General features: G+C 41.8%; 1 protein-coding gene across 1 annotated transcript; it reads left to right on the top strand.

Annotated features, from left to right (window-relative positions):
• The first annotated feature begins 2,926 nt into the window (after nucleotides 1-2,926).
• LOC109320427 (keratin, type I cytoskeletal 10-like) lies at nucleotides 2,927-12,578 on the top strand. Its single transcript, XM_019550517.1, has 8 exons — nucleotides 2,927-3,185; nucleotides 3,811-3,893; nucleotides 4,695-4,851; nucleotides 7,605-7,766; nucleotides 7,879-8,004; nucleotides 9,925-10,142; nucleotides 11,773-11,930; nucleotides 12,351-12,578. The coding sequence occupies exons 1-8, from the start codon at nucleotides 3,006-3,008 to the stop codon at nucleotides 12,455-12,457; spliced, it is 1,191 nt and encodes a 396-aa protein (XP_019406062.1). The 5' UTR covers nucleotides 2,927-3,005; the 3' UTR covers nucleotides 12,458-12,578.
• Nucleotides 12,579-14,501: the final 1,923 nt, after the last annotated feature.

Here is a 14,501-nt window from a genome sequence, read left to right as displayed (position 1 = left end):
AGCAGCAGCCTACCCTCGCCCCATGCACAGAACCAAGGGCACATGCCCCTCATGCCTTCCCAGGGTGCACATAGTGGCAGGAGCCACCATGCCCCCCAGAAAACCACTGGCAGCTCCATCCCACACACCACTATGCCCTGGTTGGGCAGCACCTGCCCCAGCCCCAGTCCCACTCCTTCCCTCACCACGGGGGCCTCAATCTGAGCCCCTCCCCCACCCCTACCCTTCCCCCCACCCCTTTCCCACAACAGCCTTGCCAGCCTGATGCTGCTCTCCATGCTGCTGAGCTGCATATTGGCAATTGGATCGGTATCAGCCAATACGACTTATTAAAAATCAGCCATCAGTATTGGCTCAGAAAATCTCTGTTGGTGCACCCCTACCCACAATGGTTAGCCACAGCAGACTGCATACTCTTTTTTAATTGGCACACACCAAGCAGTGATTGCTCAGATATCACACTTTTTCTTCAGAAACATTACTTTTTTTTCCTTTTGAAGTTTTCTTCATGTTCCCTTTTGTTGACTATTTGTACTTGCTTCTCTGAACAATTCTGTACACCCAGTGCAGAATCCTTTTTCACTTTATATGCCCAAATGGTAGTTTCCAGCCACATTAATGGCATTTCTGGTACTTGCACATGGCATGTAATTCTATTTACATATGTGTCACAGGGCACTAAGGTATGCCTACTCCTTCAAGAGCAGAGACAACTTAGCTAGGGAGCCCAGAGACCTAAACAGGGCTCCACAGCTGCAGGTAGCCTTGGGAGCATGCTAATCAGCGTGTTAGCTGGACCCTCCACCTGGTCAGCTGACTGGAAGGAAACAGGGCCCTGGGCACATATAAGCCCCAGGGCTGGGGCTAGCATGGGATTAGTTCTCTGTTACCAGCTAGGGGGAAGGAGCTTTTGCAGAAATGTTACTCAGAGATGCTTGGTTGCCTATTCTGCTGCTGATAAGACTAATGGGCTCTAGGAGCTCCTAAAGCATCTGGGGCTAGGAGGCACACATTGTTGAGGGAGAAGCTTGCCTCCTTAAAGGGGCAGAGAGTGACCTCCAGTGTTATTGTTATGTTATAGCCCAGGGGCTTGTATTTACTTTGTTATTAGAGTCCAATGGACTGGGATGAGGCCATTTTGGAAGGAGAAGGGCACAGAGACAGGGCTTCAGGGAGCCTAGTGCCAGAAAGGCAAAGGGTCCAATGATGACAGGAAGCTGAGCTGAATGGTGGCGTCATCAAAAGGGACAACGTTTAAGTACAATCTGCGAGGCATGGGGCATGGTAAAGGGGCAGGTTTGGAGCCATGCATATAGCCCGTAAGGCTTAGGGTGTCATGAGAGGCACTGACTTTGCGTGAGACCCAGCAAGGGATCCAAGATCAGCAGGGTCTAGAGGGACTCAGCAGGACTGTGACCACACACACTCATGGGCAGCCTCCCAACTTATTATTTCAACCAACAAGATGTGGCAGGTAAGATTAGAAGGTGCCCACAGGTCAGAGCAGGCATGTTCACAGAGCCCTAGGGTCATCCCAGCCATCCCTGGCGACCCCATGCCATGACAACATGCAGTATGAATATCTAAGCATCCACACATCCACTGAGCATGTACAGCAAGCAATGCATTGGTCAGGGCTCTAGGAGCCAGGTACATGACTATGCCCATATGTATATTAGGCATACATAAATCACAAAATCCTACCCAGCCAATACATATATGACTGACCAGGATTAGATGCTAGGCAGGGTAGGAGGATCCTCCCATGGCTTAGTCCCAATAGTAGAGTAGCTAAGCAGAAGACTTAGATCCCAGACCACCCCACTTCCCTTTCATTCAGAGAGAATTGACACTGTATCTCTGACTTCTCAATACAGTGCTCTAATTACCATGCTGTCCAATCTTCTCCAGATGCATGTTGCAGATAATTATTCTCTCTCAGTTCATGCATGTACATAAATACATTTACTTTCCTTTCAGATACAAAAAGCAGTTTCATACTAGCATACCTCAATTAAATGACAGAGCCTTATTTGCTGAACCACTGTTGAATCATCATATCTTTCTTTTTGATTCTTAACAATGTAAAGGCAAACAATTAAAAGTATAAAACAAGTTTTGGTTACTGATCACCATTTATTGCACCACCTCAAAACAATCAAAGAAATAAGAGAATGCTTGCTAAAGCTCTACACGGCTAGAGAAGCATGTAAAAATATATTTAAAAAAAAAAAACTCTCCACAGACAACAGAAACTGAACAACTATTACTGTATCACCCTGGCTGAAGAAATATGACGAACAAAAACCAGTCCAAAAGAAAGCTGTTTTCACACCCTCCAATCATATAGGCATGTATATGAGAAATCAAAGAAAGAGTAGGAATGCCCCTAAAAAAGTTCAAAGCGAGGGTGGGGCAGAGAGAGAAAATTACACAATCTTGTTGAAAAGATGAAGAGTATAATGTGGTCTAGTATATTTTGGTTCTCCCATTTTCCACATTGACATCATAAATGATTTGAGGGAAAGCAAGCGAACAGGAATATTTGGGTTAGCTATTAATAACTATTAGCTGCATAGGTATGATATACTGCCAAACAGAACAATAGGGTTAAGAAAAATATGTTCCAGAAGAACACTCCCTTTTAAATCTAAATATAAAAGCTGGACCCTGTCTTTATACTGCAGTCTGCCCTTGAGCTACATTTCTGCCTTTGCAAACTTACCCTGTACTTTACTATCATGTCTTTCTTTGGTTGTGGGTCTAGGCAAATTTCCTCCTGCCATACTGGTGGTGCATCTGTGAAAATACCCTGTTGGGGAGTGTATGGTTTGGGTGGAGGTTCTGGTCTGGGAATGTATGAGACTGGGGGAAACTGGTGTGGTGGCTTGGGCTGGGGTGGTATTGGAGGTGGTACAGGTGGATCTTTTCATAACTTTAGCTATGGTGCTATTGGTAATAATAGTAGTGATGGCAGACTTCTTTTTGGTGGTGAAAAAGAAACCATGCAGAACCTTAATGACCGTTTGGCATCTTACCTGGGCAAAGTGCAAGCTCTGGAGGAGGCAAATGCAGAGCTTGAGCACAAAATCCAGAACTGGTATAAGACATTAGGGTCCTATACTGATGGAAGATCCCGTGACTACAGTAAATATTATACCGTCATTGAGGACCTTAGGAATCAGGTAAGAATACATCATTTTGAAACCATTTATTTTGTAGGATAATTTACATGCTTAGTTAGTATCCATTCTAAAAAGTAGCTATTTAAAGCATTTGCTTATTTTAACTGTAATGTTAATATAAAGTATATCTATCTACATTATTCATATATTAACAAGTCAGTAGCAGTCACACTGGACTCCAGGAACCAGTATGTACTTGATATGTTCATAATGAATACAACCCTGTTAAAGCCACCTGAAGTTCACTTTTGATTTATCTTAATGTGACTTTTGTGAAGTATGTGAAGTAAGCCTACAAGGTGTTCATGAAGCAGTAAGAATGAAAAGACACTATTAGCAAATGATATGGAAAAAGAAAAATAAGGGTCATACTGAATGGACAAAGGGAGAAACTGAACAAACTGAAGAAATATTTCTTAAAAACTGAACCACATGAGCAAATATTTTTTTCACTTTAGTTCCTCATGTAAGTACAATATATCAGCTCTTAAAGTGCTTAACATTAACTGTTCCACTGACTGTAATTACTTTCACCCAAAGAATGGGACCCAGGCGAAGTGAAAGAAAACTTTAAAAAATCCAATAAATATTTTTTCCCCCTCAGTAATCTCCTTCCATTTTTTAGATTATTGCTGCAACTGTTGAAAATGCCAGTATCATTCTGCAGACTGACAATGCCAGGCTGGCTGTTGATGACTTCAAAGTGAAGTAAGCTAAATTAATTATATGGCAAATAAGCTATTAAATGAATGCAACATTAAACATTATCAAATAATTTTATAAGAATCTTTCATTACCTGCTTTAATCAACCTAAACAGCAATATTTCTCTTAAATCTTCACAGATTTCTTCAATGATTAAACTTTACTTTAAAATGTTATATTGCTAAAACATTTTATAATTACATTTACCATAATGCAATGTATTCCTTATTTCTTCAAGAATAACATGCTTGAATTCAAGACCCACCCATATCTTTGGACTCTCAAATTAAAAGAAAAAAAATGAAACATCACAAAGAGAAATATTTATATGGATATGACCTCTGCGGTGCATATAGAACCTTCCTTTCCTTTTTTATTTGAATTTAAGATGCAGAAAATATTTATAAGAAATACACAATTTTAAAAGGTGTGTCTTATATTTGAAAGAATATGATGACTCAGATTACTGAAGTTCTATGAAACATGTAAAAGGGATAGAAAGGTAAGTACTATCTATTTGCTGTAAGCCAGATCTTGCAATCAATGCAAATTCTAACTGAGTGTGTTTTCCAGAATTTACAAATGAGTTAAAAGGGTTAAAACAGATACATTTTTATTCATATACCAGACAATTTTATTCATAGAATTAAAAATTTGAGTTTGTAATTCTCAGACATGGTCCATAATGTATCATTCAGTAATTAATCAAATTGTTTAATTTTTTTCTGGAATTTTATGGAGTATTATGCAGCAATAATCATGAGTATGGCAATCTGACCATAGTTTTCTAAACAATTCTTTTTAGATATGAGAATGAGCTATACCTTCGTCAGAATGTTGAAGCGGACATCCGTGGTCTGCGAAAAGTCCTAGATGAACAAACCCTTGCCAAAAGTAACCTGGAGATTCAGATCGAAAGCCTGGCTGATGAGGTGGCTTCCCTCAAGAAGAATCATGAAGCGGTATTGTAGGATCTATGCAAAGGTGTAACAGGGTGGAAGTGGCTCACGAGGCACTAAAAATTGGAGAATCATAGAAAATTAGGGTTGGAAGGGACCTTAGGAGGTCATCTAGTCCAGCAGTACTCAACCTTTTTTGTACCAGGACCCACTTGTAAACATCAGTGGTCAGTTCCGGCCCACTGCCCCACGCGCCCAACACTGCCTCCCATCCCCAGGCCCCCAGGGCGGGGGGGGCGGGGCCTGAGCAGCCCCTCACAAGCTAGAACTCTGCCAGCCTGCAAGGAAAAAGCCACCATTTCCCACATTTTTCTCTTTTAAAGTTTGTTGATCCATTTTTTAAGTTTGTTCATGACCTTTTCATATATTCTTGTGACCTTGGCTCGTGACCCACAGGTTGAGAAATGCTGATCTAGTCCAACCTCCTGCTCAAAGCAGGACCATCTCCAACTAGATCATCCCAGCCAAGGCTTTGTCTAGCCAGGGCTTAAAAATCTCCAAGGATGGAGAGTCCACAACCTCTCTGGGTAACCTGTTCCAATGCTTTACTACCCTCCTAATAGAAAGTTTTCCTAATATCTAACCTCAATTTCCCATGCTGCAACTTAAGACCATTGTTCTTTGTTCTGTCATTTGCCACCACTGAGAACAGTGTAGCTCCATCATGTCTAGAACTGCCCTTCAGGTAGTTGAAGGCTACTATTAAATTCCCTCTCAGTCGTCTCTTTTCCAGACTAAATAAGCCCAGCTCCCTCAGCCTCTCTTCATAAGTCATGTGTCCCAGACCCCTAACCATTTTCATTGCCCTCTGATGGACTCTCTCCAATCTGTTCATATCCTATCTGTAATTGGGGCACAAAACTGGACACAATACTCCAGATGTGGTCTTACCAGTGCTGAACAGAGAGGAATAATCACTTGCCTTGATCTGCTGGCAACACTCCTAATACAGCCCAGTATGCCATTAGCTTTGCAACAAGGGCACATTGTTGGCTCATATTCAGCTTATTGTCCACTCTAAGCCACAGGTCCCAGGTTGCCACAAGTGGGCTACCAACAGCAGCCTAACAGTTAAAAAGTGGCAGCAGCAGCTGCTTTTTTTTTTTTTGCTCTTTAACTCAGCACTCAGGGCTGGTACCCTCGTCACCTCTCCCCTCAGTCGCACTGCTGATCTATGCACAGCTAAAGTCAAAGAGCCAGTTGGGGGTCAATTGGTGTACTATTGCAATCAGAGAAGGTTGCTGATTTAAACCAGTTAAGGATCCAGCCTGGAATGCTTATTAATAACACAGAGAATCTTTGTAAATTCTTCTTCTTAAGGATTAGCTATTTTAGCCTTTGGGTTTTACATTATAAGGGAGTCTGTTTTTCAGAAGAATATAGAGAGGAAATTAATGAAATCTTGCTAAGAATGTCACTGTTTATTTGATCACATCAAGTGAGATAGACACTCATCTTGCACTTCTGCAGAAGAAAAAGGTGGTGTCCTGGTTCTATTTTTTTAGTCCCTGTGTGAGCTATATAGATTTCAGGGATTAATATTGAAGGAAATCATACCTGCCATGTCACTGCTCCTCACCCAAAGAAAATAGCAGCAGGGGAAGTAAATGTAGGTTTGGCTTCCTAACACTGCCATTCATGCACTAGTCAGCACAGCTGTAATAGCATGAAGTAAGTAATCAATACCAGGTACAAATCTTGTGCACATATAATTCCATCCAAAACAAATAGGGAAGCAAGCACCATGTGCGTGTCATAGTAAGGTCTTTGGCCTGCTTATAGGGGAGCACAACTATGCACCGACCCTTAATCAAAGCTTGTGGAATGTTCAGTTGAATTGCTGCAATTACACCAGTTGGATATTTGTTAGGATTTCTAATTGGCAATGAGGGGGACATTTACTGCAATTTTACAAGTATTTATATTTGGAAGCAATAAACTTTGATAATTCATATTTCTTGGCAAATGAAGAGAAGTACCTTAGGATGTCTCAAGGTATAAAAACTTGGAAAACAATGGACATCTGTGCCATTGTAAGGATGTGCAAATCAGAAAATGTAAGAACAAATTTCTTTCAGTGATTAAGAGACAAGTGGCAACTTTTACTGAAAGCTGGTAATCTTTATTTAAAGTGTTTTTAATTTTTTCCCTGCCCTACTCTGTGAGTGTGAAGACTCTTGGTCAAAATACCACAGAACCATTTAACAGGCTCTGATTTATCTTTCCAAACAGATCTATTAGCTACTAGCTGTCTTCAGAACAAAATTTTGGGCTTATGTCCAGAAAAAAAACACATTTGGGTACATGTTTTAAAATACCAAGGTATTCATAATAAAATTTAAAAAGCATAATGCTGTGTCTCTTTTTAAATTAAGCATTTAATTGTCCAGGTGCAAAATTAATAATAAATTGACAGCTATTTTTATAAAATACTATGGAGGCCATTTTTTAGAATTAGAGTTTACTCTTCACTATTGTTCATTGTTATTCATACTCCTTTGTAAGGTAAACCTTGGTCCCATTAATTTGCACAAATGTACAAGACACAAGAAGGAACAGAATTACACAAGACACTTAAGCTACTCTGTAACCTAAACACAAATCTAGAGTACATAGGTTCATATATTTAAACATATTTTAGGTGCCTAACTCCCATTGATATCAGCGTGAATTAGACACCTACATATCTTTAAAAATCTGCTCCTTTGTTCCTTGTTATATCAAGCCCAAAGTCTTCATTTGTCCTCTTCATTTAGGAAATGAACGATCTGAGAATCTCAGCCTCTCCTGATGTTAATATAGAAATTAACGCTGCTCCAGGAATTGATCTTACTACACGTCTGAATAAAATGAGAACAGAATATGAGGCCCTTGCAGAGCAGAATCGCAAGGATGTTGAAACCTGGTTTAATGAAAAGGTAAGAATGGTTCAGTTAACAAGTTTCTGAAAGTTGATTCCTTGTTCTGAAAAAAGTCTGCAAAATTTCGATCTTTTTTCACTAAACTACATTTTTTGTTATTGCAATACAGAGCAAAGGACTGAATGTTCAGATCAACTTCAGTGCTGAGGAGACCAATACCAATAAGAGTCAGATTACTGAACTAAAACACACTTTTCAAGGTTTGGAGATAGAGCTGAAATCCCAACTTGCTCTGGTATGGGAATGTTTACCTTTTTGATTACCTTCTAAAAATCATGGGTAACATTTTCAGAAGGCTAAGTCCCATTTGAAAATGAGTCTTAGGCTCTTAACTCAGGTGTGTATCTTTGAAAATGTAAACTGTCAAATATTTTTGGTTAAAATTCTGTCTTCAGTAAAATCACTGGTGATTTTGTCTTTGGTTTCAACGATGCAGGGATCCTGTATGTTACATATTCTATTTAACTAATAATTGTGTGTCTGTCTGATAACTTTTCCTTGTACTTTATCTTCTCAACAACTTCTGTACTAAAAGATAAAATGCTCAATAGCTAGTAGTAACATTACAAAATATAAAGGACCAGATTCTAATTAAATTTGTAGGTGCCTAAACAGGATTAGGGCAGAATTTAGGTGGTAAATTATAAAAAGGAATTGTCATCAACCCTGCTCAATAGTTTCTTTGGTGCTTCCATTTTGGCCTAAAAAGATACATAGTTATCTCAGCTTAAGGCACTGCACATGCTCAGAAGTGAGTGAGATTGATCACTTAGGTCTCTATCTCCTCCCTCAGTCTCTTACAGTACAAATCAGTGCTGGGAAGCAACCAAGCTGACCATGAGTCCCCAGTTCCTTTGGTTAGGACAGAGCATGCTGAGCATCTATTTGATGCTGAGAGTATCCATAGAGCTCAATAGGAAGAGAAAGACAGTGTAAACTCCTGCAAGCTGTAGAGGAACCAGCAAGAGAAAGCATGTAGATCAGTGATTCCAAAAGGTTGTGCCATGGCACAATAGTGTGCCACAGGAGTGGCAAAAGTGTGCCACATAAAACAATACTTTATTAGCATTAGATCTGGCCTGCAGAGCTCCCCATGGGTCCAGAAATCTGGTGCAGGGGGGGAGGGGGGGAACGATGGCAATTAACACTGCTACCTTGCTCCTGCCAATGACTATCCAAGCTCTGTGCAGAGGAATCAGGCCCCAGCCTTGCCAGCCTCACTTTGGGGGTGGGATCAGGCCCACAGATCAAATCTGGCCTGTGTACTGACACAAGACTGTTCATCTGGTCCCTGGGGCCAAAATGTTGAGGACTACTATGTGAGTCTTGCATGCATGCACATGAACATGAGCACACATGCACCTTTTTAGGTGTAAGAGTGCAATGTGCCACCAAGATAAAACGTGTGCCCCAGATATCAAATGTTTGGGAAACACTAATGGAGCCTAACTGTGACATTCTCCTGGGGGAGGAGGGGGGCAATAAATACAGCCACCCTCCCCAACTGCTAAATTCCCAAGTCCCATACAACAGGTTGGGGCCAGATCACACCCTCTCTCCCCACCCCTGCGGCTGGATGAGGTCAGGCCACACCCCCTTTCCCCTGCGGAGCCAGACTGGGACCAGCTCAAGCCCCAAACCTGCCCCCACGGGGTCAGATCAAGCATCCTTCCCTTGTTGGGCTGAGGAAGAGGCTGGGCCACACCCCCTTTCCACTGCCAGGCTAGGCCATGCCTCCTCCCTTCCCCGCCACAGGGCCAAGTTGGAGTCAGGATGTCTCCTGTCCCTCTCCAGGTTGCTGGATGGGATGGGGCCCTGTCATGAACGCCCCATGCTGAATCAAGACCACCAGCTAGATTTGACCCACAGATGGCCTGGGCACTGCCCATCTTGCCCGCTGGCAAAAACAGTTGAGCACCACTGCATTATACTATTACAAACATCACAAATTGAACTTAAAATAATATATAAACAATTAAATTAATCTTCTGAGACAAATGCAAACAGCTGAAAGCATCAACAGTTAAGTGTCAAGTGATGTGTTATATTGAGTGTTAAAAGGTGCTATTTTAACCTTTATATCACACATGGTTAAAACACAAGCTTCTACTTTGACTCTCACAAATTAGAATCAAGCACCTCTCTTTTCTGTCAGAAACAATCTCTTGAAGCTACTTTGGCAGAGACAGAAGTTCACTATTGTGCTCAACTTTCACAAATACAAGTGGTGATAAGCAGCGTGGAGACCCAAGTACAGCAGATCAGGGATGACATGAAGTGGCAGAAAGCAGAGTATGAACAACTCCTAGATATCAAGGTTCATCTGGAAAATGAGATTGAAACTTACCGCCACCTCATAGATCGAGAGGAAAGGTAAGAAAATGAACTGTACCAATAAAAAAATGTCTTACCCGCTCTCCAGGTTCTACATAAATCATTGTGGGGTTCTTTGGGTAAAATTAGGCTAAGTGACTGAAGCCTAAATCCCATTTTTAAAGCATCTGAATCACTCCTGAGCCTGTCCCATTTATTTTGAATGAGATTTGAGCTCCCAAGTGACTTAGGCACTTTTGAAAATGGGTCTTATGTTACTAAGTGGGAGTGTCTACACAAGACAGTAACTGCGCAGTAGCCTAATAACACTGCACAGGAGTGCATCACAGTATGGACTGATGGACTGTGCAGTATTAGGCTATTGCGACCATGTAATATTATCACTAAAAAGGCATCACAAAAGTTCGTAATTATATAAGTATTAAATTAAATGTTCAGTAACCACTGTGCATTAATGAATGTGTAGATATGCCCAGTGACTTGGATTTTTTTTTACCCTTTCAGTACTGTTTTCATTTACCAGGTTGATTCGCCCAAAGAACTCTGGCTGGAAGTGATATCTGATGTTTTGCATAATCTACACTGCACAAAGGACAGAAACCATCTCTTTCCACTAACACTTTTGTCTAACTCAGGGGTTTTCAACCTTTTTGGGTCAGTGTACCCCCAGTGGCCAGTCGAGAAGGTAGGAGTCCCCCGGTGGCCAGATGAGCCAGGGGGAAAGAAGGAGTCCTCCGTGGCCGATCAGTGAGCATGACGGTGGCACGGCAGCAGCAGAAGTGCTGGCAGTGCAGCAGTGCCCACTGCCAAGTATCCCCTGAGGCCATCCTGGTTGAAAACCCCTGGTCTAACTTATCTTAAAACAACTGTTATAACAAACACTATGGATCCAGATCCAAAACACCACTTCAGCCACTAAAGTGCAAGTTAAGAGGAATTTAAGCATCCAAATCCAAGTGAGCAATCAACAAAAACCTTTTCTAACTACTGTAGGCACCTGACACTTTGGTCTACCTACATTTTCCCAAGTAAAGTTGCTTAGCTGTCTAACACTCTGCTCTTAACCATGCTGAGAAGAGCCATCATCCTGGCTGAGATGAGAATCTTGGTACTATTTGTGATTCTCGAACAAGGAACCCCTGTCCTTTAGTCCCCATAGGCCCTATGGCATATGGAACTGATCTGATAGGCAGGCTCATAACACATACATACAGCAATGAGTTCATCACAAAATACCGCACCACAGCTACTTTCATTCAGAAATATGATCAGATGAGGGTTGGTGGTGGTACTCCTGCCCACTTCTTCTGCAACAGCTTAGCAGTTATTCAGGAAATAGGAGACCCACATGCAAGGTTGTCCTGTGGGGTTCAAACCAACAACTCTCACCTCTGAGAAGAGTAACTTAACCTATAGAACAAAGTCAAGGTTGGAATAATGGCTTCTCTGAACCTCTTCATGAGAAGCTGTACCACTGATCAAAAAGTTATGAAAGATTCACTGCATCAAGAGAATAAGCAAGAGGGAGCATGACTAAGCAGCCTAGTAATAAGGAAATTTACTTGTTGGGGTAGTCCTTGATACTCCCCCTTCTCCCAACAGGGAACATACCTCATCTAAAGCAAAATGCATAAGCAGTCTCCAAAAATACAATATTAATATATTACAGTGATTCCGGATATGACGCTGCTGGAACAGGCTCAGGATTAAGAGGAACAGAATCTGTTACAACTTCAGGATCTCAAGGTTCTGTCTCTGCTGCAGATTTGGGGTCTAGAGGTTCTGGATCTGCAAGGTCTGAATCGAGATCAAGCAGTAGCAGCAAAAGTAATGAGCTTCTTTTGCTTTTTCTGTTCATACTATTATGAGCTATTCAGCTGTAGTGATCTTGGAATATGCAACTTTAGAAAAAAAATTGCTTCCTATTGCTATTATTTTTCATTGCAACCTCTGCTCTTGATATGCCTTAATTGTTATTAATGTAATTAACTTTTATTAAATCTAATTAAATATTCTAGTCAAATTCATGAGTCAAACTAGCAGAGTGGAATTTCTTACTCAACCTGAGTGAAGACAAAAGGATTTTATAGTATTTTAAGTTAATATGCACTATAATCTATCTAAAACAGTCTCTAAAGTTATCTTTTGCAAGAAAAGGTGTCAGTGAACAAAGAACTATGGTTTTATATATTTTAATGTTGACATTTACAGAATCAAGTATTAACACTCTATTTTTTTTACATTCAGAACCAACAAAAACCAGAGTGATTAAAACAATAATTGAGGAGCTTGATCAGCATGGGAGAGTCACATCCTCTAAGGTCCAATCAGTTGAAGAGAAGCCAATAATATAAACAACATCAATATTTGGAACAGAGAATCCTTTTACAAATGCCATTAAAAAGCAGCAAAAATGAGAAAACTTCTTTTGGTGTGGCCAAAATAAACATTTTCTTCTAGGGGTGCACGGATAGATTTTTTGGGGCAGATACTGATGGCCGATTTTTAGCAAGCCATATCAGCTGATACCGATCCGATTCTGATATGAAGCTGGGCAGCTTGGAGAGTAGCATCCAGCTGGTAAGTCTGTTGTGGGGGCAGGGGTGAGGGGAGAAGGAAGGGGCATGTGGGGCGCAGATTGAGGTCCTTGCAGTGAGGGAAGTAGTGAGGCTGGGGCAGAAGCAGGGGCAGGCACTGCCCAGACAGGGCAGGGTGCAGGACGGAGCCAAGAATGGCTCATCTAGGGGACAGGGGGGCGCGGCTCCCATTCCTGCATGCACCCCGGGAGGGTATAGGGGGCATGTGCCCCCAGATATGTGCACAGGGCAAGGGCAGACTGCCACTGTGGGCTGGGGTGGTGGGTGGCACTGGGCTTTTCCCGGCGGGGGGGCTGGGCCAAGCTGCATTCAGGGCAGATGGTGGTGGCGCTGGGAAGAGGGCTATAAGGGGGGGGGCTGCAGCCACCCCGAAATTTGCCATAGTGCCCCTCTCCCAGCATCGCCACCACCCACCCTGAGCACAGGCCGGCCCAGCCTCCCAACAGGAAGAGCCTGCATCGCCCCCGGCCCCAGCCCTAGCCCATAGCAGCAGCCTACCATCACCTCACATGCAGATCTGGGGGCACATGCCCCCCATGTCCTCCCGGGGTGTGTGTAGTGGCAGAAACTACCACCCCTCCTTGTGCTCCCAGACAGGCTGCTTGTGCCTCCATGCCACACTCCATTCTGGCTGTGCTGCACCTGCCCCTGCCCAAGCCCTGCCCCACTGTCTCCGTCACTGCTGGGACCTCGATCTGCCCCCCCTTGCATCATGCTCCTTCCCTCACAACATACTTGCTAGTCAGACCTGGCTGCTTTCCACACTGCTGAGCTGTGCTCCTGGAAGCCTGTGTGTTGCACTGTGGCACAGGGCATTTATCAGCAACATTATCAGCCACATCATCCGAAAAAAGCCAATTGTTGATACTGTCAATTTTCCTTATATCAGTGCCAATCTGGTATGGGATCGATGTACAAGTGCACCTCTGTTTTCTTCTCTTAAAAGAAAAAAGGAAGCCTAAAATGTCTCTGTTTTTTCCCCCACTTTAATGAATTGTATAGTGGTATGAAAATAAAAAATCACTTACTATGTTCTTGCGTATTTCAATAAACATTCTTACTGTTGCGAATTACATAAATTATTCCTAATTCTTCAAATAAAAAAATATCTTGATAGAATGATGCCAGTGATAAGCAAGCCTCAAATATTTTGGTAGTTGGTTTGGTTTAAGGAGGCTGTAGACAGAAAGAGAATGTAAGTATACAATGTAACTTGAAAGCATTGATGGGGAAGAAGAACTGCTATCATATGCCTTCTGTTGCCATTATTTGAACCAGCATTACCTAGAAACCTAGTTCCTAACCTTTCTTCCATTTTTGTTAAAGGCAAGATCTCAAGTTTGTACTCCACACAGAAATACATCCAACCACAAACCCAATAAGGGCTGGAGTTGTTGCTGCTGTTTTTATACAAGTACAGATGACAGGAATTCTGCCACCATTTTTTCTTAAGACCTAGCTATAAAAAATACCTGTTAGAAATGACCTGCTCTTTTGAAAAAGAGGACTCTTGAGCATCTATCCATTCCATAATGCATTTGGAAAAGTTCTCACAAACTGAGTCTCCACTTTACTGCCTACATTTCAATTTCAGAATGACTACATAATTTTTATCTGAGGAAAACATTTTGTTTTCTTAGGAAACAAAATTCTGTAAAAGTGCACCAGGCATTCTTCAGCTCTTTGAAAACTGTCAAAAAGCCAAAAGTGATGGGATTTTTTTTACATGCATAATTTTTGCTACAATACTAGGTATTTCTTTTAAGGCAAGTTCAAAATCTGTGAGCAAACTGCTACACAA

Source organism: Crocodylus porosus, unplaced genomic scaffold (genome assembly GCF_001723895.1).
Source record: "Crocodylus porosus isolate Cpor-Errol unplaced genomic scaffold, CroPor_comp1, whole genome shotgun sequence".
NCBI classification, from domain to species: domain Eukaryota; kingdom Metazoa; phylum Chordata; order Crocodylia; family Crocodylidae; genus Crocodylus; species Crocodylus porosus.
This window is presented reverse-complemented; position numbering and strand designations above follow the sequence as displayed.

Coding starts and splice junctions, on each gene's coding strand:
- LOC109320427 (XM_019550517.1), top strand. CDS start 3,006: ATGCAGAACCTTAATGACCGTTTGGCATCTTACCTGGGCAAAGTGCAA. Junction 3,186..3,810: donor TTGAGGACCTTAGGAATCAG/GTAAGAATACAT, acceptor TCCATTTTTTAG/ATTATTGCTGCAACTGTTGA. Junction 4,852..7,604: donor TCAAGAAGAATCATGAAGCG/GTATTGTAGGAT, acceptor CTCTTCATTTAG/GAAATGAACGATCTGAGAAT.